We start from the raw sequence: 27,185 nt of genomic DNA, 5'->3' as shown, positions 1-27,185 counted from the left end.
CAGAAATAAAAAGGAAGAAAAAGGGATAGAAAAAAAGTTCTAGATATACAATTGAAAGCACATGAGAAAAAGTAAGACAAAGAGGAATGGTTCAAACAGGGAACAGATGTGGATTCCAAGAGCACACTTCCAATGTTAATTTGAGATCACCCAAAAGTCTCATCCAGACCTAAAGTACGGAGTCCCACAAAAAGGAAGACATTCAAATTCAAATGTTTACAAACCGTTGTACATATATTCAAAACAATACAGTACAAAACAGAGAGATGATTTACAAGGAAAAAAAACAACAACAAAACAACATCATCTCCCAAAACTACAACTACCAGCCAAAGAAGGCCAGGGCCAGTAAGAAGGACAAAGCTAAGTGATCTCATTCCGAGACAAATAAACCGGAAGCTTATGATAATGTTGAGAGGTTGGCAAAGTTTAGAACAAAAGATGGAGGAAGCAATAGCAATGGGATCAATGGGACCGTTGGTGATGCAGCAATTTTAGAAAGTGAAAGGGACTCGTCTTCATTGTTGGAAAAGTCTCTTAATCGGATAACAGCTACTAGGACTAGGAGTTCTGTTATTGGGTGTCAGAGGGAATCACCCGTTTCAAACATTCATCAGTCTGGCGTCGGCAATGGTCATGGTAATAATGATAATGATGATGAGGAGGATGACAATAATAATAATAATAATAATAATAATAATAATAATAATAATAATAATAATAATAATAATAATAATAATAATAATAATAATAATAATAATAATAATAAGTTGGAAATAGATATTGGGGGATAGAAAACACAGCAAGTGACCTCCCACAGGAGGTCAGAAGACCCCACTAATCAACAACTTTTGTAAAATGAGATAAACGTGTGCTGGATAATATCTGAATATCCTGATAATTAACTAGTAGATTTTTGACCAATCAAAACATGGAATTTGTGACACACTTTCTCCAGCGTGCTTGGACAAGCATAGTTGGTTGTTTATTATAAGCAATCAATAACGTGAATGCATCAACCTCTCTCTCTCTCTGATCATAGTTATTGTTTTTATTTTTATACCGCCAGATGGGTGACTAGTTACCACACCTTCTCTCGATCATATTATTATAAATGTTTATGTTTACACATATTTTTCTGTGTTGGTTCTATTTATCAAGCTATGTAGTTTGCTATATTTACCCATCACTGCCATTGTTTACATTAATATGACGACTGTCTGAAAGGTATGGTTATCTAGGTATTTATACACAGGCTTACCTTTACCAGGATCAACACTGCTAACCTGATATTGGAAATCGTCATTCCTACACTCTCTTTCTTTCTTTTTCTTCCTCATCTGGAAATGTAATGAGTTTGTTTTAGTTAATTAAATAGAGGGGTCCCCATAGCTCAGTTGGTAGAGCATTTAGTTAATTAATTAGAGGGGTCCCCATAGCTCAGTTGGTAGAGCATTTAGTTAATTAAATAGAGGGGTCCCCATAGCTCAGTTGGTAGAGCATTTAGTTAATTAAATAGATGGGTCCCCATAGCTCAGTTGGTAGAGCATTTAGTTAATTAAATAGAGGGGTCCCCATAGCTCAGTTGGTAGAGCATTTAGTTAATGAAATAGAGGGGTCCCATAGCTCAGTTGGTAGAGCATTTAGTTAATGAAATAGAGGGGTCCCCATAGCTCAGTTGGTAGAGCATTTAGTTAATTAAATAGAGGGGTCCCCATAGCTCAGTTGGTAGAGCATTTAGTTAATTAAATAGAGGGGTCCCCATAGCTCAGTTGGTAGAGCATTTAGTTAATTAAATAGAGGGGTCCCCATAGCTCAGTTGGTAGAGCATTTAATTAATTAAATAGAGGGGTCCCCATAGCTCAGTTGGTAGAGCATTTAGTTAATTAAATAGAGGGTCCGCATAGCTCAGTTGGTAGAGCATTTAGTTAATTAAATAGAGGGGTCCCCATAGCTCAGTTGGTAGAGCATTTAGTTAATTAAATAGAGGGGTCCCCATAGCTCAGTTGGTAGAGCATTTAGGTAATTAAATAGAGGGGTCCCCATAGCTCAGTTGGTAGAGCACTCACAAAAAGGAACCGAGATTGACCCCGGGTGCAGTCGGGATTTGTTTCTGACCCCCCATCCATCAAGCAGTGATTGGGTAGCTGGGTCTGTTAGATCTGGCAGAAGTACTTTGAGATAGACTAGCGTCCTGTTTTTGTTTTTTTAAAGGGTATTACGGCACTTGCAACACATTTAGGTCATATCAGCGCCAGTAAAAAGGGAGAAAATTGGATAGTTAAAATGTTCCAGATGTACAAATAAAAGGACTTGAGGAAAAAGTAAGACAAAGGAGAAATGGTTCAAATAGGGAACAGACGTAGATTCCAAGAGCACACTATCAGTGTACTTAGTTTGATATCACCTTAAAGTCTCATCCATACACAAGCGCAGGTCCCCACTCAGAGGAATACACTCAAATGTTTACGAATCATATATTAAGGATAAAACAAAATAACAGAACAGTACAAAACAGAGAGATGATTTACAAGGGGAAAAAAATATCATTTCCCAAAACTAACTATACATTTAACTGTTTCCCTCTCAGCCAGGGCCAGAACAAAACCAAGTAATCTCATTCCAAGACAAAGATAGACAGCAAGTTGGAAAACGGATATAATGGGATAGAAGACACAGTAAGCACCTCCCTGCCCACTATGAGAGGTCAGGAACCCCACCCAGGACCAGCATCCTATCCAAAGCGTAGCAAACAATTGCGGGATAAACTCCGGCTCCATGGACCTGGTGGCTCTGAAGGACTCCTTTTTTTTTTTTTTTAGTCAATTAAAAATTACTAACTAATTTAGCTCATATCAGAGAAAATAATTATTCCGAACAGCCCATGTTAAATTTTTGCCAATGCGCACTGGTATACTGGCATATCTAAAAATATATAAAACTTTTCTTTACAGACTGAAATATGAGTAACATGCAAACCTTTTAAAAATTAAGGATAATTCTATCACCCGTTGATTCCGACTCAAATGGTTATTTAGAAAATCTGCCAGGGCATAATGATGGGACCCATTATAGGTCATTTTGACATTGGCAATCACAATCTGGCCACCCTGTTGCCAGATTTATTTGCACACACCTGCAGACCAATTGTGATTTTTTGATGGCTCAAAAGATTCATCTCGATCTATGTTGTTTTCCGCAATATAGTAGTATAATCATTAGAATAAATGAGTGCCTGTTCGGAATAGCCGGTGGACAGCGTGGCTCAGCGGTATGGTCTTTGCTTCGTACCCGAAAAGTACCGTCGCGCTGTGTGGCCTTGAGAAAGTCACCTAGCCTTAGCTCACATTGCGGCACTACACTGCGGCTGATGCCTGGGTTATTCCAGTCTTCCCTTGGAATTGATCCTAAAGAAAAATTTCCAGTTAGGGATGAATAAAGGGAATTTATTATTTATTTATTATTTCTTCACAAATATTTTGGGTTCTCCACTAGTAATTTTTTTGTTTTAAATCTCCTCTCCATTTTTCTAATATTTAATGTATTGATAGGATACTATAAATACTTTCAGTTATAAATTTGGCAATTCCCTCTCCTCCTCTCTTCCAATCTATCCAAGCCCAACTAACCCACTAAGTTTGTTTTCAAGGGATTTACAGCGCTTGAGACACATTTAGGTCATATCAGCACCAGTAAAAAGAGAGAATATGGGATGGCCAAAAAATTATAAATTTACAAGTAAATGCACCCAAGGAAAAGTAAGACAAAGGAATCTGGTTCAAATAGGGAAGAGATGTAGATTCTATTCTAAGAGCATAATATCAGAGTACTTGGTTTGAGATCATGTAAAAGTCTCATCCGGACACAAGCACGGGGTTTCAATGAGAGAAAAACACTCAAATGTTTACAAATCATTATATATACAAAGCAAAAAAATATAAAACTTCATACAAACAAAGTGTTTAAAAGGAAAATAAATATTATCTCGACTGTTTCCCTGACAGTCAAGGACTCTGTCCAGGGCCAGGACAAAAGAAGAAGGAAAAGACAGAAAGATGGAAAACAGATAAAAGGGGATAAAAGACAAAGCAAGTGACTCCTAAATTTAACAATTTAGAGCATTAAAAATGAGTTTAAAAAATATTCATATATATATATTATATTCACCTTTGGGGCTCCTGACAGCAGCAATCTCAAGATGTTGTTATCTTTGTAATCATCTTCAGTATCGTCATCGTCATCATCATTAGTTGTATTGCCATTGTCTTCACTGTTGCAATCATCATAATCATCATCCTCATTACAATCATTATTTTCAGTTCCTTGGCTCTCTGTCTCATTTTGACCAATCAACAGCTGTTTGTCCCCAACAGCCCCTACAGAATCCATTGCCGATTTCAAATCTGTTCGACTAGTCAATTCTCTCCAATCACCCACCCCATCAAACTTGCCAGCTAAATTTCCATCAACATGATCCATAGCTGGAAGTTCTTCATTATCATTCATATTTTCACTTTTGATACCAACGCCTTCTGCCTCATCCATTGGTTCTGATTTGATCTTTTTTCCCTTTTTCCTCATCCTCTTTTTTTTTTTTTGCTGTACAAATAATTCGATTCCTTAATTTTCACTGATGGATACGATTGAAAATCATGAATTTATAGGGTGTGGTGGTGGGGGGGGGGGGGGGGTGCTGAAAAGGACAGGTATTGAAAATCTGAATAACAGATAGAAAATGTGGATGAACTTCCTGTGGCCATGATTAGCTACAAAATTTTTACTTTTCTGTACACAATGGCACCACTACATTAAAAGGTGTGTACTTTACGTTCATTTCAATAGGCATACGAAGAATTCAAACTGTTAGAGCCACATCAAACAGTCCAGAATCGTCTCATAGAAAGATGATGAGAATCCACATCACATTTGTCTGAATGAATCAAATAATAAAAAGAAACAAATTACAAGTCTTTTTAAACTGGATCCAATCGAAAAAAAAATATATATATAGATAAAATTATGACAAAATTCCATTTTAAAAAATAGTGTTACATAAATCCATCATTGAAAATTTCAATTTACATTAAATGGAAATATTGACCAACATTATAAACTATAAGACATGTCTGAGACTAAGAAAATTGATTATTCACAGACACTTTATCGAAACTCCGCTCTTTTAAACATTTATCCACACATTCCAGAGTATGGAAAGTTTCGAAATGCACATCATAGAAATTGGTTCCATTGTCGCCCCACTATTCGCAGAAAGAAGCACTTCAAATATGAAAATACTATTTACTGCATTAGTCAGACCCCATCTCGAGTTCAGCAACTCAGTATGGTCACCACAATTTGAGAAAGATAAGAAACTTATTGAAGGCGTGCTTCGCAGAGCAACAAAAGTAATTCCTGGGTTGAAAGATAAGCAATATGAGGATAGACTGAAACGTATTGAAATTCCAAGCATGACATACAGACGAGTACGAGGTGATATGATTGAAACATACAAGTTTACACACAGTTTGTATCAAGTCGAGAGTAAACTTTTCGTATTTGCAAACAATGGAACCAGAGGTCATAATTACAAGCTGCATAAACCAAGGTGTAACACATCGCTTAGGCAACACTTCTTTAATCAACGTGTGATCGACCGCTGGAACAGTCTCCCTGAAACGGTGACCAATGCTCCAAGTGTCAACGCCTTCAAAAATAGCTTAGATAGCCACTTAGCAGATTACATGTTTAGCATAGTTGAACCGCCCATTAAGATCCCATCAAAGGGTTAGACGTATATACAGGTCAAAAGATCTGTTAGGGTTAGGGCCTTCAATTTATCAAAAAGTTTATATATTATAGATACAGGTCAAAAGATCTGTTAGGGCTTTTTATTGACTTTTATCTCGATGAACTGAATGCCAAGATCAGCAAAGGCACAAAACGCCTAATACGCTGGAAAACTATACTAGACTATACTAAATAAAAAACCATGCTTTTTGAATCGGATTTTTAAATTATAAGTATAAGTATAATAAGAGTGTAGACTGAAAAGCAAATTTTTGCGAGATATTAGGTAAAAGTAAAAGGGCTGGGGGCCTTCTGCTACTGCGACATACGTCTTCGGAAAACTTTCATTTTGGAAGTCCAGCCTCATCCTCAGATTCAGACTGGTCGAGAGGCCGAAGCGTAATTAAAGGCAAATATAACAGTTGTCGACGCCCCTTCATTGCAGGCATCCAAGTGCCGTCTTGATGCTCATTGTGAAACAGAAAAATACTGTTTGTAAAGTTAAATTCAGACACCTACTTCCACTATGTGCCATGCCCAGTTTTGAGAGACTTGAATTAAATACGTTCACGAATGCACAAGAGCAGATAAAAGGCTGTAAAAGTAAAAGTCTACATAAATCTGGACTTATATCATATCATCATAATAATAATAATACAGAATAATTAGGATTTTTTTTTAATATAGGAAACGATTAAGAAGAAATCAAAGCACGCAAAATGAGGGACCAAAAATGACAAAAACGTATTCTAAATAACAATGCCAAACGAACACAAAACATTACCCAAAAAACGATGTTGTGATAATTTTAGCAGCAGCCGACAATCTCTGTGTCAATTATTCAGTTATTCCCCTTCTTTAGCATTTACACATGATGGCGGTGTTGGGTCTCAAGAATACACCGCGACAAGTTTCTCCTGCTCCTCTGTTCTCCTTCCTACTTCACACAAACACACACACACACACACACATACACCACACACACACACACACACACACACACACACACACACACACACGACAAAGTTGAATGTAGAAAGTACCTAGTTTCGCTTAGGTCAAATGAAAAATTATAATGTTGACGTTTTGCATTGCCTCGTTGCCATCAGCAAAGGCAAACGATAAAAATTTTGGTATACAGTATTATGTCTGAAAGATTTAGATGCTAAATTTCTATTTCAATATTACTTGGGTAACTTTATAATATGTGCTTCAATGAGGAGAATGAGAAGGATCATAATTTTCTAAAGTACAAAATTAAAATTTCAAATTTCTATTCATTTGAGACTTTAACGTCTTGTATTCGCACCAGTGTCACTCTGATACAATACGTGCGGCTGTGTGGTCTTGTGGTATGACACTCGCTTTCGAATCGGAAGGTCCTGGGTTCGAGCCTCGCTCGGCGCATAGTTGAGTCATTGGAGAAGGCTCTTTACTCACATTTTCTCACCGCACTCAGGTGTAAAATGAGTACTTGGCCGTTAACAGCCTTTTGTCTGTCCGAAAAAAATTAGAACATCACCTAACAGGCGCCATGTCCCGTCCTAAATGTTAAATGTTGCTGTTGGCCAGTTACCCCCTGTAAAGCGCTTTGAGCACATTTAGTGGATATTGCACTATATAAAATCTGGAAAAAAAATACAATACTGGTTAAAGGTGATTGGTCACAATGTCAACTACTTTTACGCCCAATACATTGCTCCTTCATACTGTTAGGGATTAAATTGAAGAAAACTGTTAATATTGGACAGTTTCACAGTTTCAGTATAAATACGATTCAATAGTCTGATGTCACGCCGCCCGGCAACTGCGGCCATCTTGATTCTAAACAAAGAAAATCATGACTTTTTATTTTTCATGCTGGCTAGAACTTTTCATATGCCTTGTGATCAGAATGTGTAAAAGTCAAAACATGATCAAATTTATGGGGTTTTTTTTTCATCTGGATACCCTTTCTGCTCGCTGGAGAAATATTTCATACGGGCGTCCGCCATTGTTCCGATAGTTTAGAGCCAGTGTTACTAAGTTACCATGCGTCATTAGGAAGGAAGTGACGTTACGATTGTTGAAGAGTATTGGAAAAGGCTACATCGAGTACAAACATAAAGGTGAAAAAGGAGAGGTTTCGGGTGGGAACAGTATTGTTCCATCAGAAGCTTGTCCATTTTCACCTTTTCGTTAGTAGGTCCTATATATTTTTACGATCCCAATTATTATGTGATTTTTTTAATGAGCCTTTATATACCGTAGCGCAATATCTACTAAGTGTGCTCAAAGCGCTTTACAAGAGATCCCTGACCAACAACAACACGTAACATGTAGAACGAGACCTGACGCCTGTTAGGCGATATTACATTTTTTTGGTGTGTGACAGAGACAACGATGCCAACGGCCAGGTACTCATTTTACACATGAGTACGGCGAGAGAATGTGAGTAAAGAGCCTTTTCCAAGGACTCAACAAAAACATTGACTGTCTTTCGAACTTCTGTTGCTGCAATTAGCTACACAACAATTTTGAACCATTTTGAGAATTGAACACAAATATCTTGTAATGAAAATGTTACATATAAACTTCTGGCTTTTATTCGGTACCTACACAAAGGAAACAGGAAGAATAAAGACGAGGGGTTGCGAGTGCTTTGTATAAGTAATGAATTGGAAGGTGCGGCAGTGTCGTTTCTGTGCTATAGATTGTATGCGATTGGCTAAGAATCTCGCAGTATTGCCTTCGTAAGTATAACGGAACAACACACAAAAACTATGTGTAACCTTAAACGTTTACCATCATTGCCTTTTTCACACTGGATCAATGTATAGCCCACATACAAACAATTTCCATCATTCTCTATCCTGAGCTAATTTTTTTAAAAATCTCGTTCCACGTCTTATTACTTCTCTGTATATCAGCTGCTTTAATTCTTCTCCATCATCCTCGTGGCCTTCCCCTTGATCTTCAACTTGAGAGCTTTTTTCCTGCTTCATACATGGTGCGAACGGTCCACGAAGCTGCTTGTTTGGCGAAGACGTCATCGGGTCAACAGAGTCCTTTCGGCTTTGTCTGTTGTCCTTCATTAATTCTGTCATTGCAGAAACTCTCCCCCAGCAAGATAAAAAAAAAAAGATTTGCTTTTCTGTCTGCGTTTCTGTAATAATTTGAGTTTTACTGAAGGGGTGTTAACCCTTAACAACCCCCAACCTGGAGGGCCAGGTGACTCAAAAAGGGGTAGTCACACACCATTAGTCGCCTTTTACGACCCGCTGGCTTGGCGTTGGGCTGTTCTTGCATCCTCTCAGTTGAGGGACCTCGGACACCACACGGGATTGAACGTTTATAGTCTGGCTAATACTGAGTGAGGTTTACTCATAAACGTGGATGGCAAAAGACAATAACAAAGACCCGAGTGACGTCAACTTAATTATATCTATAGGCAGAAGGGAAGGGCAGACGATTACACACGTCTCAAGAACCGAGCACAGACAACGAATCTGTGGAACCGAGTGCCCTCGCCTGTGTTTTCGTGACTCTACGGGGAGGGGAGACCACTAGGCAAAATTACAAATTTGCGATACTTTTTTATACCGAGAATTTTCTCTCCATGTCGTGAAGAAAACAATCTTTTCACATCCGGTTCGTAAACAGCGAAGAGTGACTGTGTAAACATTTATCGAACAATCCATCTTGTGCTTTCCGGATTGGATTGAAAGCACTTCAATTTTTATCAAGGCTATCACCAAAAGACTAGCGGAATGAACTGAGCCACACCCAAAATGTCTGCTACAAGCATAGGATCGAGTGAGGTATGGCAAAAGGCTACACGTATAATAATAACCAACCATCCATGGGCCAGGGAATCAAAACTATCACCGTCTGCTGCTGTTTCAAATTGCAATATTGACAAAATATCAATAACAATATCAATCAAAGTAAAACCCTTTAACATTTTTTTTTGTTCGGGTAAACGGTTGAACATTGAAAAAAAATTGTTACTGCTGTTTTATGGTCAAAACATCATGGTACTGAGAGAATGAAAGATTCACTCCAAGGTACAAAGTACAAACCATTCTTATTCTTTATTCCCCCCCAGTTTGAGTTAGTTTATTTAGGGAGTTTAATAGAAATTCTAAATGTACCTCACACACTTGAAACCAATGTCATATGAAAGAGCTGGCAACACAGATTACAAAACAGTTTGAATTTTGTTTCTATCTTGATTAGAAATGTAGTTACGGCAGTTCAAAGTCTGAAATTTCAGACCGATTTTTACCCAAAATTACCATTGCAAAGTTGTGACCGAAATCGCGTGATGTTAATAAAAAATGGTTAAAACAGTCAATATGGAGTTCTTATCATATATTGTATACCAAAATGTTCGTCTTATCGAGGACAATGCATTTACATTAATAAAGAGGAAGATAATCATTTCAAATTAACACATTATTACATAATATGACGCAAATGTTACACAATCAAAAACTCAGCTAGACGTAAGAAACAATTGTTCTGCTCTATCACTTTTGGATTCATCCCCAATATCTCACTGAAACAATTGCAAATAGTTCCCCTCTTCTAATTAATACATAGAGAATAAAAAAGGGTTTGAGAGTATTTAAATGAAAAGATATAAACATGTTGTGTAATGACATAATGATTTTATTTTTACCTATATGGCAATTTAATTGCATATAAATAAAATGGTAGATTGAAAAAGTTCAAATAAATTGAAACAGATTCCCTATTATACCTAATTAGAAGGAAATTTCTGGCTTTTAATACTTTAAAAAAATCTGCTGAACCACTTTGGGTTTATTGCTATTACATCATTTGAACTGACAATTAATATAATCTTATCCCCCCACCCCCTCCCCCCTTCTCTCTCAATGTATGGGGGTGTCAAAACTAATTCAACTTCTTACCATAATCATTATTAAGGCAAAGGCCTTTCGAATATTGATACAAATGATAAACATATCTAAACATATGGGAAAGAAACTTGATGACTTGATGGCAAAGTAAGATAAAATTAAATTAAAGCAATTGGTATTTTTAAAATATCGATATTATTAATATCGGATTTCACAAAGAGAAGAAATATAGAACAGTAAAGTTGGTGCCCCAAACGTAAACAAAGGTCGAGAAGCACATGGCAAACCACATGTTCCTGTCTTGACAGCTCACGTTCCAATGTAAATAATAGAAAGAAAATAACCTATAAAATTTGGCTGTTAGGTGGCAAAAGAAACACATATTCATAAATACTCGATCATGCATCAAATAATGTCTAGATATGGATATTTTATGGAACAAAAGGTAAAATTTATCAAAAGTTACGTCTATCTATTTTTAGACCAGAGCAAATTATTGCGCTGGTATGAACAAAACGAGAATTATTCGGAGCCTGATTTTCATAATAATTTAGTCTTATATTATTATTTCTGCAACTGTTAGATTTTATGTAAACATATTTTCAATACTGAAAGTGTATTGCCTACAACTCAAACTACAAAGTTGGGAGACCTATATTGTGCATAAATTATTCCGGTCCCTAACGGAAATCACTAGCAACTTGTTATTGTTTACGTTTGGGGCACCAACTTTACTGTTCTATACGAACTTTTACTTTTAAAACAAAAACTATAAAATGCCTATAAATAAAGTTGGAAAGTATGTATTCAAAATAAAAACATAGCAAATAATAGTACTGAAAATATAATTGACTAAATTTAACATAATACATAACTAAATTAAAAATATCGATATGAATATCGATATCGTCTGCAGCCATGATGAGAAGATAATGTAAACAAGGCATTTCGTCGCATAGTTAAAAGGTAACTGCGCATCGATAGAGAGCCCTGAAATTTGGCATAAATAAAGTTTAGATGTTATTCTAAAAACAAGCGTTTAAATTTTAAAAACACACGCGGTAAATAAAAAAATAAATGCATTTGAAAATTGCCAAATTTTAACTTCATATAACTTCTGGAATTATCAATGGATTTTTCCTTAATTGGCACCATTTAAAAGGAAATTGAAAGACAAAAATAATGATACCTCTTTATAACGAAATTATGCATCTTAATTGAACCCCCCAAAACGCGAACGGCAATTCCAGTCACAACTTTCCTATGGGAGAGTTGGGTCAAAATTTGACTGCCACTGCTGCTGCTCACTAAACTGCCTAGTTATTAATCAACTCAACACAGCATAATAATGAAAGTTGTTCTTAGTGAAATTAGTAATTCTCAATAGTCTATATCCTTTGACGTTTTGTCTGTATATTTAAAGGCTGTCATTTTCCCCAGACACCTGTCTGAGAGAGAGAGAGAGAGAGAGAGAGAGAGAGAGAGAGAGAGAGAGAGAGAGAGAGAGAGAGAGTTTAAAGAAAAAAAAAGAGGTGGGGGGAGGATGGATGGGACATTCATCCCTTGCAACGTTCTCTAAAAAGAAGACAGAATTTTTTTTTTAAATAGTGGCGGGACCAGGATTTGAACCCACAACGTCGATTCTGCCTTCTGGAAAAACTTCCAGGGCAGACGACTAAACTAAACCATTCGGCCATGACACCCACTTCGAAGTCGACGCATATTGTGTATATGTAGTAACAACTGATTTAATGGGTTTTTAAAAAAAATTTAATGTTGGTTAATTTTATGTTTTTATAGATATTTTATTAACTTTCCTTATTTCTATGTGCATTTGGAAACATTCCATATTCTGGAATGTAGATAATTGTTTAAAAGAGCGGAGTTTCAAATATGTGTCTGGGAATAAAGAATTTTCGTTAGCCCCAGACACCTGTCCTAGTAATAACTTCCATTATTTAGTAAGCAGTAATAATGATAAAAATAATAATAATAATAATAATAATTATAATAATAATAATAATAATAATAATAATAATGATGATGATGATGACGATAATAATGATGACTATTACTATTATTAGTACATTATTTTATTGTTAAACATATATTGACATGTTTATCTACCGTACAGAAAGCGTTTTCTGCCTTGTCAGCAGAGGCAGCAGAATTCGTCCCCACATCTGTTAGCGGCAACTCCAACAGCTCCAAGAGCAATAACAATAATGCTTCATTGAGCCAACAACTCCTGCAAGGTCAAAGTCAAGGTCATGTCCGTCCCTATGGTTCAAAGAATGGAGAAAGTTTTGGTAGTTTTGGTAATGGGGGCTTGTCCCTGTCATCATCATCATCATCATCTGTACCGATGCCTCGTCACTCTGCTATTGCTACAAATGCCGATGTGCCTACTCTTCCTCCGCCTCCTGCTTACATGATGAATTGCTTCCCTTTTCTTCCACAAAATGGCTCGATAAGGTTGGTGACGTCAAGATGAAGTCTGTGTGACCCATCTTTTCAAAGTGGTATTATTTCAGTGCAATGAACTAGGTGCTTGAATTTGAATTGATAGCCACAAATATTTAACAATGGTCTGGAATGGTCAGTGAAATGTAATATAATTAACGATGACATATGATGTGGACGGGGGTCTCGATAGCGCAGTTGGTAGAGCACTCGCTTCACAAGCAAAGGGAACGAGATCGATTCTAGGTGCAGTGTTTGCACTGTGTTTGCACCCCTCCGCCCCTTGTCCACGCAGCAGTGATTGGGTAGCTGGGTTTTATAGATCTGGGGTAAAGTACTTTTGTGATAGAGTAGTGTCCTTTCCAAGGGTAGCAAGCAATTGCTATTATAATTATCTATTTCACGCTATAGAAAATGCGAAAAAACATTGGGTCTGAAGGACTACTTTATCATTAAATATGATGTGGACACTTTGGGTTTCCCCCGGTGTCCAAAAAAAAACATGATAAATGAAACTCTGAGGATGAATTATCATGTTTTGTTGACAAAGGGGAAACCCAAAACATCCGCATGCTCAGTCTTTGTCTATTAAATTCATGGGTGCAAGAGTGCCGGCTACTGCCGACCGATTGGATTACCAAGAAAAACGTTGCCGGCTTTTTGTGATTTGGATTTGATTGATTTTTGTTGTTTTTTTGTTTAGGTCCCAACAATCGGGTCGGGTACGTCCATATAATTAAGCGAAACTTTTGAATCACGATGCTACTGTGACCCGGAAGTGATAGTTATATTATTAAATTTGAACCGGAAGTTGATTAGAGAAGAAATGAAAGTTGACCCAGACAAAAACACAGTCTGTGAATCTTGGAGGCTTTTTCAGATTATATGTCTGGTCATAAGTAGACTTGCAGGCTTTTTGAGGTCCAGTTGCTTGCACCCATGATTAAATTGTAGCTTCCATTCCATTTGACTGTTCTTATTTATTTCTTTGAGTTTCAAACAGCATTATAGTTATAGCCACAAATGTGTCCCAACGTCTCAAAACGGTATTATGTTGGGATGGACCAGATGCTAAAAAGTCAAAATAACATATAACTGGTCAAAAATATGAAACGGTGGTATTTAGCACAATAAAATATGATATTCCTTCTCGTCTATAAAGCAAATAAACTCAACTTAAGCATGATATTTCTGGCTACAAATTCCATTTTCAGCATCTTAATCATCCCGACTTAATACCGATTTGAGACGAGGGGTCACAAATATGAAACTTGGGGGATTTAATTTCACTTTATTATGGAGGAAAATAGATAATATTTCTTGCATTGCTAAAAGCTCAGAAGTTTGTATTTCTTATAATTTTATTTCTACTGGGTGGGGTTCCTGACCTCCCATAGTGGGCAGGGGGGTACATACTGTGTCTTCTATCTCCCTCTATCTGTTTTCCAATATGCTTTCTGTCATTGTCTTGAAATGAGATTAATTGGTTTTTTCCTGGCCCTCGTCAGAGTCTTGGCTGAGAGGGAAACAGTCAAATGCATGGTTATTGTTTTGGGAGATGATATTTTTTTCCTTATAAATCATCTCTCTGTTATGTATTATTATATTTGTTATTTTTAATGTATAATGTAAGCATTTGCGTGTATTCCTCTTTGTTGGATTTTGCGCTTGTTTCTGGATGAGACTTATGGGTGATCTAAAAACTAAGTACATTGGTGGTATGCTCATGGAATCTACATATGATCCCTATTTGTTCTCAGTTCCCCTTTGTCTTACTTTCTCTTGGGTGCTTTAATTGTAATTCTAGAACTTTTTACTATCCCATTTTCTTCCTTTTTACTGGCGCTGATATAACCTAAATGTGTTGCAAGCGCCGTGAAACCCTTAAAAACAAACAAACATTTTATTTCTAAATTCACTTTTCTGAGTCGGCCGATTACTCCTGATATGATTCCGTAAAGAGATGGTGAGTCACATATGGGAGGATTGGCTTATGGAATGAGATCTGGCAAAAACAAAAAAACAAAAAAAGTATTGTAATAGTACAATAGATAGATAAATAAATTGAGCTTTTTTATATAGCGCAATATCCACTAAACATCCTCAAAACGCTTTACAAGGTATCCCTGGCCAGAAACAACATTTAACATGTAGGACGAGACATGACGCCTATTAGGCGATATTACAATTGTTTCGGACAGAGACAACGCTGTTAACGGCCAGGTACTCATTTTACACCTGAGAACGGTGAGAGAATGTGAGTAAAGAGCCTTTTCCAAGGACTCAACGATGTGCTGAGCAAGGCTTGAACCCAGGACCTTCCAATCCGTTGTAATCCTATATTTGTATTACTCTCGTTTATTGTATGGCATTTGGCTTTGCGAACTATTTTAAAACTGAAACAAGTTCTCCACAAAGTAACGTTATGTTCTTATTAATTAAACAAACATCATTATTCAAAGGTTGTGATGTGCAAAATAAATCTGAATAAGAAAAATATGTACCTATATTGTGTCGTAACAAATGTGATGATTTTGATGCAGGTGGTAAGGAGAGGATTAATGGTGTTAAATGCAATGTTGAACATTTTTTATTCCTGATGATAACAGCATTCTCTCTTTCAGAAAAATTGTAAAAGTGCCTTACAGGCTTTGCTTGTATGCACTTTAAGAGTGCGGCTACGTGGTCTTGTGGTATGACACTCGCTTTCGGATCGGAAGGTCCTGGGTTCGAGCCTCGCGCTTGGCGCATAGTTGAGTCCTTGGAAAAGGCTCTTTACTCACTTTCTCTCACCGTACTCAGGTGTAAAATGAGTACCTGGCTGTTAACAGCGATGTCTTTGTCCGAAAAATTGTAATATCGCCTAACAGGCGGCATGTCCCGTCCTACATGTTAAATGTTGCTGTTGACCAGGGACCCCTTGTAAAGCGCTTTGAGCACATTTAGTGGATATTGCGCTATATAAAGCTCAATTTTATTTTTTTTTAATTTAAAATTTTTTTTCACTTTGTGCAGCTATGTGTGGCCGTGTGGTATGACAGCCACATGCCGACTGGAAGGTCCAGGGTTCGAGTCCCACTCTGAGTTGTGCATAGTTGAATCCTTGGAAAAATCTCTTTGCTCTTTGCTCATTGTCCCTCACTATACTCAGGTGTAAAATGGGTACCTCGTTAACAGCATTGCCTCTCTCGAAAAGACAATGTGATATCACCTAACAGATATCATGTCTCATCCTACATTTTAAGTGTTACTTTTGGCTAGGGTTTCCCATAGCAGGCAGGGAGGTACATCATACTGTGTCTTCTATCCCCTTATATCTGTTTTCCAACATGCTTTCTGTCTTTGTCTTGGAATGAGATTACTTGGTTTTGTCCTGGTTCTGGCCGGAGTCCTAGCTGGCAGGGAAACAGTCAAATGCATAGTTATTGTTTTGGGACATGATATTTTTTCCTTGTAAATCATCTCTCTGTTATGTATTATTATATTTGTTATTTTGAATTTATGATGTAAGCATTTGAGTGTATTCCTCTTTGTTGGATTTTGTGCTTGTGTCGGATGAGACTTATTATAGGTGATCTAAAAACTAAGTACATTGGTGGTATGTTCTTGGAATCTACATCTGATCCCTATTTGTTCCCAGTCCCCTTTGTCTTACTTTCTCTTGGGTCCTTTATTTGTAATTCTAGAACTTTTTACTATCCCATTTTCTTCCTTTTTACTGGCGCTGATATGACCTAAATGTGTTGCAAGCGCCGTAAAACCCTTAAAAACAAAAAAGCAAAAACATTGACTTGTGATTCATTGTAAAGTGCTTTGAGTACGTTTAGTGGATATTGTCCTATATATAAATTAATGCTCAAGTTTTTTGGGGGTATTTTTTTTTGCTTTCATTTTTTGTTTGTTTTTTACTGTTTTTCCACCCGGGATCAATCTCGGTCCCTCTGCTTGTAAAGCGAATGCTCTACCAAATGAGCTGTCAGGTATGCCATGGAACTTTTAATTTTCATAACATATTTTTTCCCCAACCCCCCCCCCCCCCCCCCCCACACTTCCTGTCTTCCTCACTTGCAGGCCACCATTGACGAGATTTCCTCCCCCGTACACCATTCCACCGGACTTGTCAATATGTAAGTCTGCGTCTTATCAACAGATATCTTAATGATTATAATTTTTATCATAGTGTAAAAACTATGCTCAGAACACTCCACTGGCTGCCTGTTCGAACCAGCATCGAAGACAAAATTTCCCTTTTTTCTTTTAATGCACTAAATTCCTGATCTCCGAGCTACATTCAAGAACTTGTAGTCTCCTACTCTCCGATTTGCCAGCTTAGGTCATCGGAGATCCAGCTACTAAAAGTGCCAAAAACTCAGCTTACTAATTTCGGCGATATATCTTTTTATAAAGCAGGACCTGCCATTTGGAACTCCCTTCCTTTGTCAATAAGATTCTCGGGCAGCGTAGAAAATTTTAAGAAAAATCTAAAGACTCATCTCTTCCAGAAATTTTTATCCTAGGCATTTTTTTTCTTATTGATGAATAAATTATAGACGCTTTATTTTTTGATTCCATTTTGTTGAATGTCAATTTCATTTTGTAAAACTTGCATAGTTAGTGTGTGCGACTGTTGTGTGTGTGTGTGTCTGTTTGGCTCGGTATGAGTGTGTTTATGATTTGATATGTTCTATATTGTAAAGTGCTTTGAGGCATCGGCGTTTAGCGCTATAAAAGAACACTTTATTATTATTTATTTATTATTATTATAACACTAGGACTTTATTGTTCAAGAAATGAAAATTCAATTTGGTTCACAATGAGAACAGAATAAAATACTATTATAATTATGTACACATATGTAGACCTAAGTCCACACACACACACACAAACAAACACATCCACTCACATACTCTCTCACACACACACACACACACACACAAACAAACACATCCACTCACATACTCTCACACACTTGTAATCCTTCAGAGTCATTAGGCCCGTGGAGCTGGAGTTTATCCCAGTTTCTATAGCTTGAAACACAAAATGGTTGCTATCCTTTGGATTGGATGTTAGTCTTTTGCGAAGTACTTTCCACCAGATTTAACTGACCCAGCCACTCAATCATTGTTTTGGTGAACAGTGGGGGTCAGAAAAAAAAATCTCAACTGCACCCAGGATTGATCCTTGTTGCTTTTGTGTGAAGCGAGTGCTCTACCAACTGAGCTATCGGGGACCTGTAATGATAGTGATAATAATAGAATGTTATTGTCCATGGGACATTTAAAATTCAAAGAGAATATTATAGTAGAAAGAGTGTCCATTACAACAGTGTTAAACTAGGCCCATAAGTGGGTTCGGATGTCAGACCTGTATATAGGTAGTATGCTCTTGGCTAAGAAGATCATAACATTGCCATCCGGAAGTATAACGGACCAACACACAAAACTGTGTGTATCCATGAATGTTTATAGTCAGGTTAATACAGTTCAGTGAGCATTACTCATAAACGCGGATGGCAAAAAACAATAACAAAGACCTGAGTGACGTCATCTTCGAACTATCTATATGTACAGATGGAAAAATTTGCAATTTCTACTACTCTCTGTGCCTCTCATTAGCACAAGCCCTTAGCCAAGCCACGAAATCTCTCAAAATATCATGATTTCGTCGTAGAAGAAATTGTGACATGTTGAAAAATCGAGATATAAGTGGGATTTAATGCTACAATAGTGTGTCACCACTATTGTAGTACCTGTTGGAAGTTATGCTTTACTAAACATCCTAAGTTATTTCATTTATTTTACAATTGTGTTGTGTATTGGTCCTATCAAAATTAAGGCAGTTGAATTCTTTCTTTATTTTGTCTGTTCTGAAATTCTGATCTCATTGTGGAAAATGTCATTTCATAGCGATTCAAATGAGCTGGAACTAAACCGGATAATTTAGCAACATTTAGACTAGCCTTTGTCAACTTAAATTTGTTGATGTTAGTAGTAGTAATTAAAAGGCTGACTTTTATATGTTGTGATTCGATGTTAGGGGAAGGGGGGGGGGGGGGGGGACACGTCGTCCCCTCATCCCGGGCCAAATGGGCGTTCCTTATTTTATTTTTGAAAAGTTGGCAGCTATGCCAATAGATAGGATGCAAGGTAGACAATGACAGTTGTAAAGAGAGGCTGCGTGATATCCTTTGTTTTGGGATTGACAACAGAACATTTTGACAACGGGTTTGGTGAGAGATTATTGTCTCTCACCACGGCTAATCTCTTTGACTCTTACTAATGTTGATATTGATAACAAAAGAGTGAAAGTGAATCAAATCTGAAAAAGATGTCGACTTGCATCAAAGTCGATTTTGCTTGACAAAATCGATTCAGGGCTGTCATATTGTCTTTGTTTCAATCAAATTGCTCAGTCTGTGGGGGACTAAGATCAATATTTACAACCAGTTTAAGTTTACCATATATGTGTAAAATGTTGCAATAAGAGATTGGAAACTCAACTTCGGTTAATTGCAACATTTTCTCTGATCCCACGGTGTTGCGATTATCCAGAGTGGACTTTATTTATCTATTAATCTCTCTTTCTACTATCTATCTATCTATCTATCTCTCTATCTATCTATCTATCTATCTATCTCTCTATCTATCTATCTATCTATCTATCTATCTATCTATCTATCTATTTATCTATCTATCTATCTATCTATCTATCTATCTATCTTTCTATCTATCTATCTATCTATCTATCTATCTATCTATCTATCTATCTATCTATCTATCTATCTATCTATCTATCTCTTTATCTATCTATCTATCTATCTATCTATCTATCTATCTATCTATCTATCTATCTATCTATCTATCTATCTATCTATCTATCTATCTATCTATCTATCTATCTATCTATCTATCTATCTATCTATCTATCTATATCTATCTATCTATCTATCTATCTATCATTATCTATCTATCATCTATCTACTATCTATCTATCTATTCCATCAACTATTACTATCTATTATTATTATCACAATATCAAACAACAATGAACCATATACAATTTTGGTTATCAGACATACAATAGACAACCATATCACAATGTCTTCAGACATACTGGGTCGTCATGCCAACAGGGGAATCTACATGCATATTGATTTATATTTATGATTTTGTTATTTTGGGGTGAGGTGGGGGGGGGGGGGGGCGAAGGAATGCAAAAATATTTAGCCATTTTTTTTTTTTCACCCAGTTCAACTAAAGAATCAGAGACTTAAATTATTGCTCTTCATTTGCAGATAATACCGAATGAATTCATTTATATTCTAGATTTATTTTTTTTTCCCCCTCTCTTTCTTTTCTGCAGCAAATGGGATGGTACCACCACCTTTACCAACCCACCAGCCGGCAGCCATCCCATTGGTCGGCCAACAATTAAATCCCGCCCACTTCAATACCCTTTCAACTGATCCCACCCTCGGTCTTCACACAATAGCAAACAACGCGACCAGTGGCAGACAAACCCTTGCCCACCCGACGAACATTATTCAGCCCAATTCATCATGGATGGTGCCCGTTCACCAAGCAATTCAACCACAACATCATCAACAACAGCAGCAGCAGCAGCAGCAGCAATTCATACCAGCACATCATCATCATCATCATCAAGGACAACCACCACTGCCATTACCACCTCCTCTTCGCCCACCTCAACAGCTTCGTCCAAGATTTCACCAGCGGCAGCAGCGATCCCAAGGCAATCCTCCTCGCCAGAAATTTAACAATATCACCAACCATTTCCAATTCCAATATCGTCCCCCTAACCAGCTTCAAAATTTTGCTCCCTCTAACCAGATAGCGCCACCAGCGCGGCTTCCACAACAACAACAACAACAACAACATCAACCACAATCAAAAACACCCTTCTCCTCATTAACTAACGATATCAGCAATGCGTACCACCCTCAGACACCAACCAGTGACTCTAGAAATCCAAATTGTAACAAAGAGACAAGGAAAAAAGAAATGATATCATCATCATCATCATCATTCTCATCATCGTCCTACACTTCATCTGCAACCCTAGTCACACATCATGCACCACACGTTGCAACAGCAGTCGTGACCACACCAACAACCTCTGCAGCAATGACAACGTCCATAGCGTCCTCGTCTTCTTTAATGTCTTCGTCTCCATCACCGTTAACACCGGGGAGACATAGAGATGATATAAGAACAGTGAGTTTTGTTGATTATTTTATTTTTTTTATTTTTTAAAAAAACAAACAACCAATAAAAGTTATTTTAAAAATATTGAGCTTTTCTATTTCGCAATATCCACTAAACGTGCTCAAAGCGCTTTACAAAGGGTCCCTGACCAGCAGCAACACATAGAATGAGACATGACGCCTGTTAGGCAACATTACAATTTTTTCAGACAGCGCTGTTAACGGCCATATACTCATTTTACACCTGAGTACAGTGAGAGAATGTGATAAAAGAGCCTTCTCCAATGACTCAGCTATGCGCTGGGCGAGGCTCGAACCCAGGACCTTCTGATCCGAAAGCGAGTGAATTTTGTTTCTTTATATTTCCTGACTCTGCATGAAACCAAAGTAATACTAAAGCTGGTAGAAGCTGTTGCTGGAATGTGAAAAGTAATCAACAAAAATGATTAAAACAGGTTCGAAAAAGAACGAAATTTCAAACATGTAACATTTCGTCCCCAAAACACTTTTTCAGGCAATAACAAAAACAATAAAGACATTTCTCTAAGCTAAAGAAGAAGTCAAAGATGTCAAAAGAATATGAGAAGAAGAAGAAGATTATAACAAAATGATTATTTATTATTTATTTATACAGTCAAATGTGACCCTCCGTCTGAAAGCGGTATTATGTCGGGATACACTCTGTGGGGGAAATTGCATTCATTGTCACAAATATAACACTTGGGTTTACTTTCTGTATGTTACTGTGGAGTATAAATACTTTTTCTTGCTTTGCAAAATCTTCTAATGTCCAGTTTCTCATCAATCTATCTCTAAATTCACTTTTTGGGGTCTGAATCATCCCGACATAATATCGTTTTGATACGTAGGGTCACAAATGTCATGTTTTACTTTTTATCACCCTTAGTTTTCTATGTACAATCTAATTTAATCTGTTTTTTTTTAAAAATTCATTCACATTCCAAATCCACATAACATCTACACATGTCCAATTTGGATCGTTTTGCTTGTACCTGTAGTATATTATTGTATTTTATATTATATTATTAGCTTCATGTTTTTATCAATAAGGCTTTGATAATGCACCTTAATGTAATGATGATTGATGTGCGACATCTATGATAATACGCTTCAACAGTCATAATGTCACTTCCCTCGTAATGACGCATGGTAACTTAGTAACTGGCTCTAAACTATTGGAACAATGGTGGACGCCCTTATGAAATATTTCCCCGACGAGCATAAAAGCGTATCCAGAGGAAAAAAAGCATTATAAATCTGATCATGTTTTGACTTTTACACATACTGATCACAAGACATATGAAAAGTTCTAGCCAGCATGAAGAAGAATAAAAAGTACCGATTTTCTTTGTTTAGAACCACTCTGGCAGCTGTTGCTGAGCGATGTGACATCAGACTATTGAATCCAATGTCCACAAGCAGAATCAATAGGTCTATCTTATCTGATCTTATCTTATCTTATCTATCTTAACTTCTTTTTTTTTCTTCACAGGATGTGAAAACTGCCAGAAAGAAGTTTCCAGAATCGGAGAGACCCTCCAGTCCTGTGCTCATCAGCAGATCTTCGCAAACGGGTAAAATTGAGCTTTAAAAATTGAGCTTTATATAGCGCGATATCCACTAAATGTGCTCAAGGCGCTTTTCAAGGGATTCCTGGTCAACAGCAACATTTAATGTGTAGGACGGGACATGAGGCCTGTTCTGCCCTAACCAACAAAAGGACAGTATCTCTCAAAAAATCATAAAATCACTTTTTTTACTAAATCGAATCTCTGGGACATAGGAAAGCTTACAAAGTTGTCAGAATGATCATAACTCAAATATTTTTGAAATTAGAGGCAATTAAAAATTTGCTTGAAACAGTATCCTATTTCAACCCCATCGTTAACCAACAAAAGGACAGTATCTCCGACGGCCGTAGTCCGCCCCGTAAATATTGACGGTGTCCGTGAGCATGCGGTGGCGTCAACGAGTGGCGTGACGAAGATGCCGCCGTATGGCGCGCAATACCATGCGAAACTGTTGGTGACGATTTGATTGGTTGACGCATAAGTCGCCAATGCCAATGACGTCATCCGTAACATGACATAATAGAAGAGCACTGTAACTTTCTATCGCGTTGTTGTTTACATGAGAGAGAGAGAGAGAGAGAGAGAGAGAGAGAGAGAGAGAGAGAGACTGGAATACAGAGAGAGAGAAACACAGATAGAGAGAGAGAGAGAGAGAAAAAAAAAAACACACACACACACAGAGAGAGAGAGAGAGAGAGAGAGAGAGAGAGAGAGAGAGTCAGTAACAAACAGAGAGAGAGAGAGATGGATGCAGAGAGATATATTTTTAAAAATAAATAAATAAATAAATAAGAGAGAGAGAAGAGAGAGAGAGAGAGAGAGAGAGAGAGAGAGAGAGAGAGAGAGAGAGAGAGAGAGAGAGAGAGAGAGAGAGAGAGAGAGAGAGAGAGTTTTAACGTGAATTCATTGGGAATGGGAGGGAGGGTGGGGTCTTTTGAGACAATAAACAATGTGAGTGAACCATTGTCTGAACCCAAAGAAAAAGGGGAGGAGAGTTTAATAGCTGACAATTGACCACAAGGGGTTGTGATAACGAGTGGCAGGTCCTAAATAACTCGACGTTGCAGCTCAAACAAGAAGATTCAATTATATGATTTCATGTAAGTCATAACAAATTCAGCCCAACCCGCTCCTCTTCAAGCTGTCATCTGACTCAAAATGGAAACAATGTAACACATGATTTGACCAGTCCCATTTTTAAAATTGCAATCTCATTGGTCAATATGTTTCCCATCATTGATTGACTTTGACTTCTTTTGAAACGAAGGGCTTTCTAATACTATCCCTACCTATTCTTTGCTCCACCCCCTCCCTCCTTTTCCCCGTTTGTTTATCTACCTGTCTCGCTCGCTCTCTTTGTCTCCCTCGTGTTTCTTTCACACATACAACCACACACATAAACACACACACACACACAGACACACGCACACACATATTTATATCTTTATTCTATTTAGCTCCCGCCCTCTACAATGCACAAGCTCTCTCTCTCTCTCTCTCTCTCTCTCTCTCTCTCTCTCTCTCTCTCTCTCTCTCTCTCTCTCTCTTTCTTTCTTCCCCCCCTCCCCACCCCCCGTTCGGGGCGGAGGGTCACATAATTAATAATAATAATAATAATAATAATAATAATAATAATAATAATAATAATAATAATAATAATAATGATAATAATAATAAATAAATAAATAAATAAATTACCGTGTAAAATGTCAAAAATTAACTCCCTTAGTCTAACCGCATACTCTATATAGAATCAAACGAATGACCTTCACATCCGACAGCAGTAGTGACATACCACAACGCGTATGTTTGACCCAGCGACATCTAAGTTTGACCTCTCCGTTGGATGTTAAAAGTGGAAATTCCTGCTTTTAACAACTGTTTGGATTGCAGTTCTTATATCTTTGACTAAATTATGCGCCCGCGATTAAAGACTAAATTGCTGCAGACACTGAGTTCAAAATCAATCTAATCTATGACAAAAGTTGTAAATATTCACGTATTACTTTCCACCAGATCAACATATCAAGCTAGCTATTTAGTGGCTGATTGGTGGGCAGAGGGGCTTTATAAACAAGTAATAAAAAATGAGAAAAAAAACAGAAAGCAAAACCATTACAAAACTTTATACAGCTGGCAATAAAAAACGGATCCCCTTGCTTGTTGGTCGGATGCTCAACCAAACGTCTAACTTAAGTATACTTATTTTTCATTCATTTCAACTAATTAGTGTGTGTGTGTGTATGTGTGTGTGTGTGTGTGTGTGTGTGTGTGTGTGTGTGCGTTTGTGTGTGTGTGTATGGGTGTCGGTGTGACTGTCTGTCCAGGCGTTTTTTGTTTAGTTGCTTTTTGGGTTTTTTTTGTGTTTTTCTTTTTCATCGTCTTCATATCTCTCATTTTCCACACATCCTTCTATTTTTTGTCCAAACTTTTGGAGAAGGTAGTATTGACACAATTATTATCTCATCTTAAGAACAACAGTTGAGTCAGCCTACAAACAGCAACACAGTACTGAAACGGCGCTTCTTAAAATCTTTTGTTATATAATGCGGATGCTAACAATATCAATTTATTATGCCTTTAAGATCTTTCAGATGCCTTTGACACAATTAACCATTACATTTTGTTAAGAAGACTAGAAAATAAGTTCGGCGTAAAAGGAATTGCCCTTAAATGGATTACACCATATTTACAGGATCGATGGCAGACTGTCGTGGTGAATGGTATTCAGTCAGAACAAGTTTTACTAAACTTTGGAGTGCGTTCTTGGCCCTGTCCTTTTTTTTCTGTATAAGCACCCCCTTTCTCGTGTGATATCCAGATTCAATCTGAGTTATCATTTTAATGTTGGTGATACGCAAATTTATGATTCAGTACCCCTAAGTAATTTACAATTCTTAATACAACGAATTTCGAGCTGTTTTATGAGATTAAATCTTGAATGTACCATAACAAGTTAAAATTAAATGATAGTAAATGATAGTAAAACTGAGATTTTAATGTGTGGAAGGCAAATAATTCACCTATTACTCTCGGAAATAGCACAACAGAATTTTCAAATAAATCAAAAAACCTTAGTGTCATCATTGATAAACATATTTCCATAACAGCTGCTACGTGAATAACACCATACAATCTATGTACATAGAAATGAATAAAATAAGCAAAATTCGTAATTTAATGTAGCAGAACTTTTAATTAATTCCCTTGTTTTATCTAAATTGTACTATTGTAACTCCCTGTGGGCGAAATTAGCTAAAGACAAAATATTTTTTTTGTTCATCTTATTAGCTCATAATTTGGGCACCTTTTTAAATTTAGTAAGAATGATGTCGCCTATTTCATTCAGTATAAATGTACCAACAGATTTTGTTCCATTTCATGCTTTTCGTTTCCTATGACAATGAAGATATTGATTTTAAAACAAAAAGGTATGTGTGTTGTACGTGTTGGGGGCGGGGGAAGGGGGACATTCCCTATTTTCCAGCTATTCTTAGGTTTAATTCACTATCACTCACTCACCCCAATATCGTTGTACAATGACAAAACCCTGATACACAATTAAAGTCTAATTTACAAGATAGCCAAAATCATCAATAAGCGTAAATTAAAGCTATTATGCTTAATAAAAATAGACTCATCTTGAAAAAGGAGTCAGGGTCTAAAAGATTGAGGAATAGTCTAATGTAGTAATATTATATCAGAGGCACGCCTACAAACTTGACGGAGATAATTTATTCATTCCCCTCACGCCAGGTCAACCACACTTAGCCTTGCCTCTCACTCGTCCGTGATGGCGAGTGCTCGCCATCGCTGACGTAAAACGTTTGTCGATCGAGTTATTCGTATTTTGCTATATTCTTAACTGAGATACTGTTCTTTTGGTGAATACGGACGAGGCATTTTGCGTTGCGGTTAACCAGGGTGAACAGTATGTGAGACGGCCGTATAAGATACTGTCCTTTTGTTGGTTACAGGTAGAGTTATTTGCTTGGCTTTAACCAAGAAAGAACAGTATCTCAAAATATTACGCAACATATTACGTCAATGAAATCGCCGACTAACAGAAAAACGCAATTTGTCATTAGCTATCATTTAATGTTAGAAGACTTCCACTATGTAATAAAATTAAAGAGTTATGAATGAAAAAACTAAATGTGTCGATTGCGGCAAAACTGGTTGGATCTGGGTCAGCCCAGATACTGTCCTTTTGTTGGTTAGGGCAGTGTTAGGCGATATTACCATTTTTCGGAC

General features: G+C 37.1%; 3 protein-coding genes across 5 annotated transcripts in view; 2 read left to right on the top strand and 1 right to left on the bottom strand.

The window, feature by feature from the left end:
• Positions 1 to 6,670, bottom strand: part of LOC144960264 (uncharacterized) — a 41,670-nt gene extending 35,000 nt beyond the window's left edge. For 2 of the 3 annotated variants that reach the window (XM_078893302.1, XM_078893300.1), the window contains exons 1-3: positions 6,572 to 6,670; positions 4,168 to 4,930; positions 1,262 to 1,340 (exon numbers count right to left, since the gene is read on the bottom strand). In XM_078893302.1, coding sequence (XP_078749428.1) covers positions 1,262 to 1,340; positions 4,168 to 4,581 — 493 coding nt within the window. In that variant the 5' untranslated portion in view covers positions 4,582 to 4,930; positions 6,572 to 6,670. Of the gene's footprint in view, positions 1 to 1,261; positions 1,341 to 4,167; positions 4,931 to 6,116; positions 6,386 to 6,571 lie in introns of those variants that run through there. The other variant, XM_078893301.1, reaches the window with a different exon arrangement.
• Positions 5,223 to 5,789, top strand: LOC144960413 (uncharacterized). The gene has a single exon (XM_078893496.1). It carries the CDS (start codon positions 5,223 to 5,225, stop codon positions 5,787 to 5,789), a length of 567 nt encoding a protein of 188 aa, XP_078749622.1.
• A 2,738-nt stretch (positions 6,671 to 9,408) lies between the features above and the next one.
• The window catches only part of LOC144960599 (uncharacterized), a 30,987-nt gene continuing 13,210 nt past the window's right edge, over positions 9,409 to 27,185 (top strand). Inside the window, exons 1-5 of the mRNA XM_078893826.1 lie at positions 9,409 to 9,587; positions 12,787 to 13,127; positions 17,187 to 17,242; positions 20,478 to 21,349; positions 22,853 to 22,934. Coding sequence (XP_078749952.1) covers positions 9,558 to 9,587; positions 12,787 to 13,127; positions 17,187 to 17,242; positions 20,478 to 21,349; positions 22,853 to 22,934 — 1,381 coding nt within the window. The 5' untranslated portion in view covers positions 9,409 to 9,557. The remainder of the gene's footprint in view (positions 9,588 to 12,786; positions 13,128 to 17,186; positions 17,243 to 20,477; positions 21,350 to 22,852; positions 22,935 to 27,185) is intronic.

This window comes from Berghia stephanieae, chromosome 15 (assembly GCF_034508935.2).
Source record: "Berghia stephanieae isolate SIO BIC M18660-M18661 chromosome 15, UCSD_Bste_1.3, whole genome shotgun sequence".
NCBI lineage: Eukaryota > Metazoa > Mollusca > Gastropoda > Nudibranchia > Aeolidiidae > Berghia > Berghia stephanieae.
This window is presented reverse-complemented; position numbering and strand designations above follow the sequence as displayed.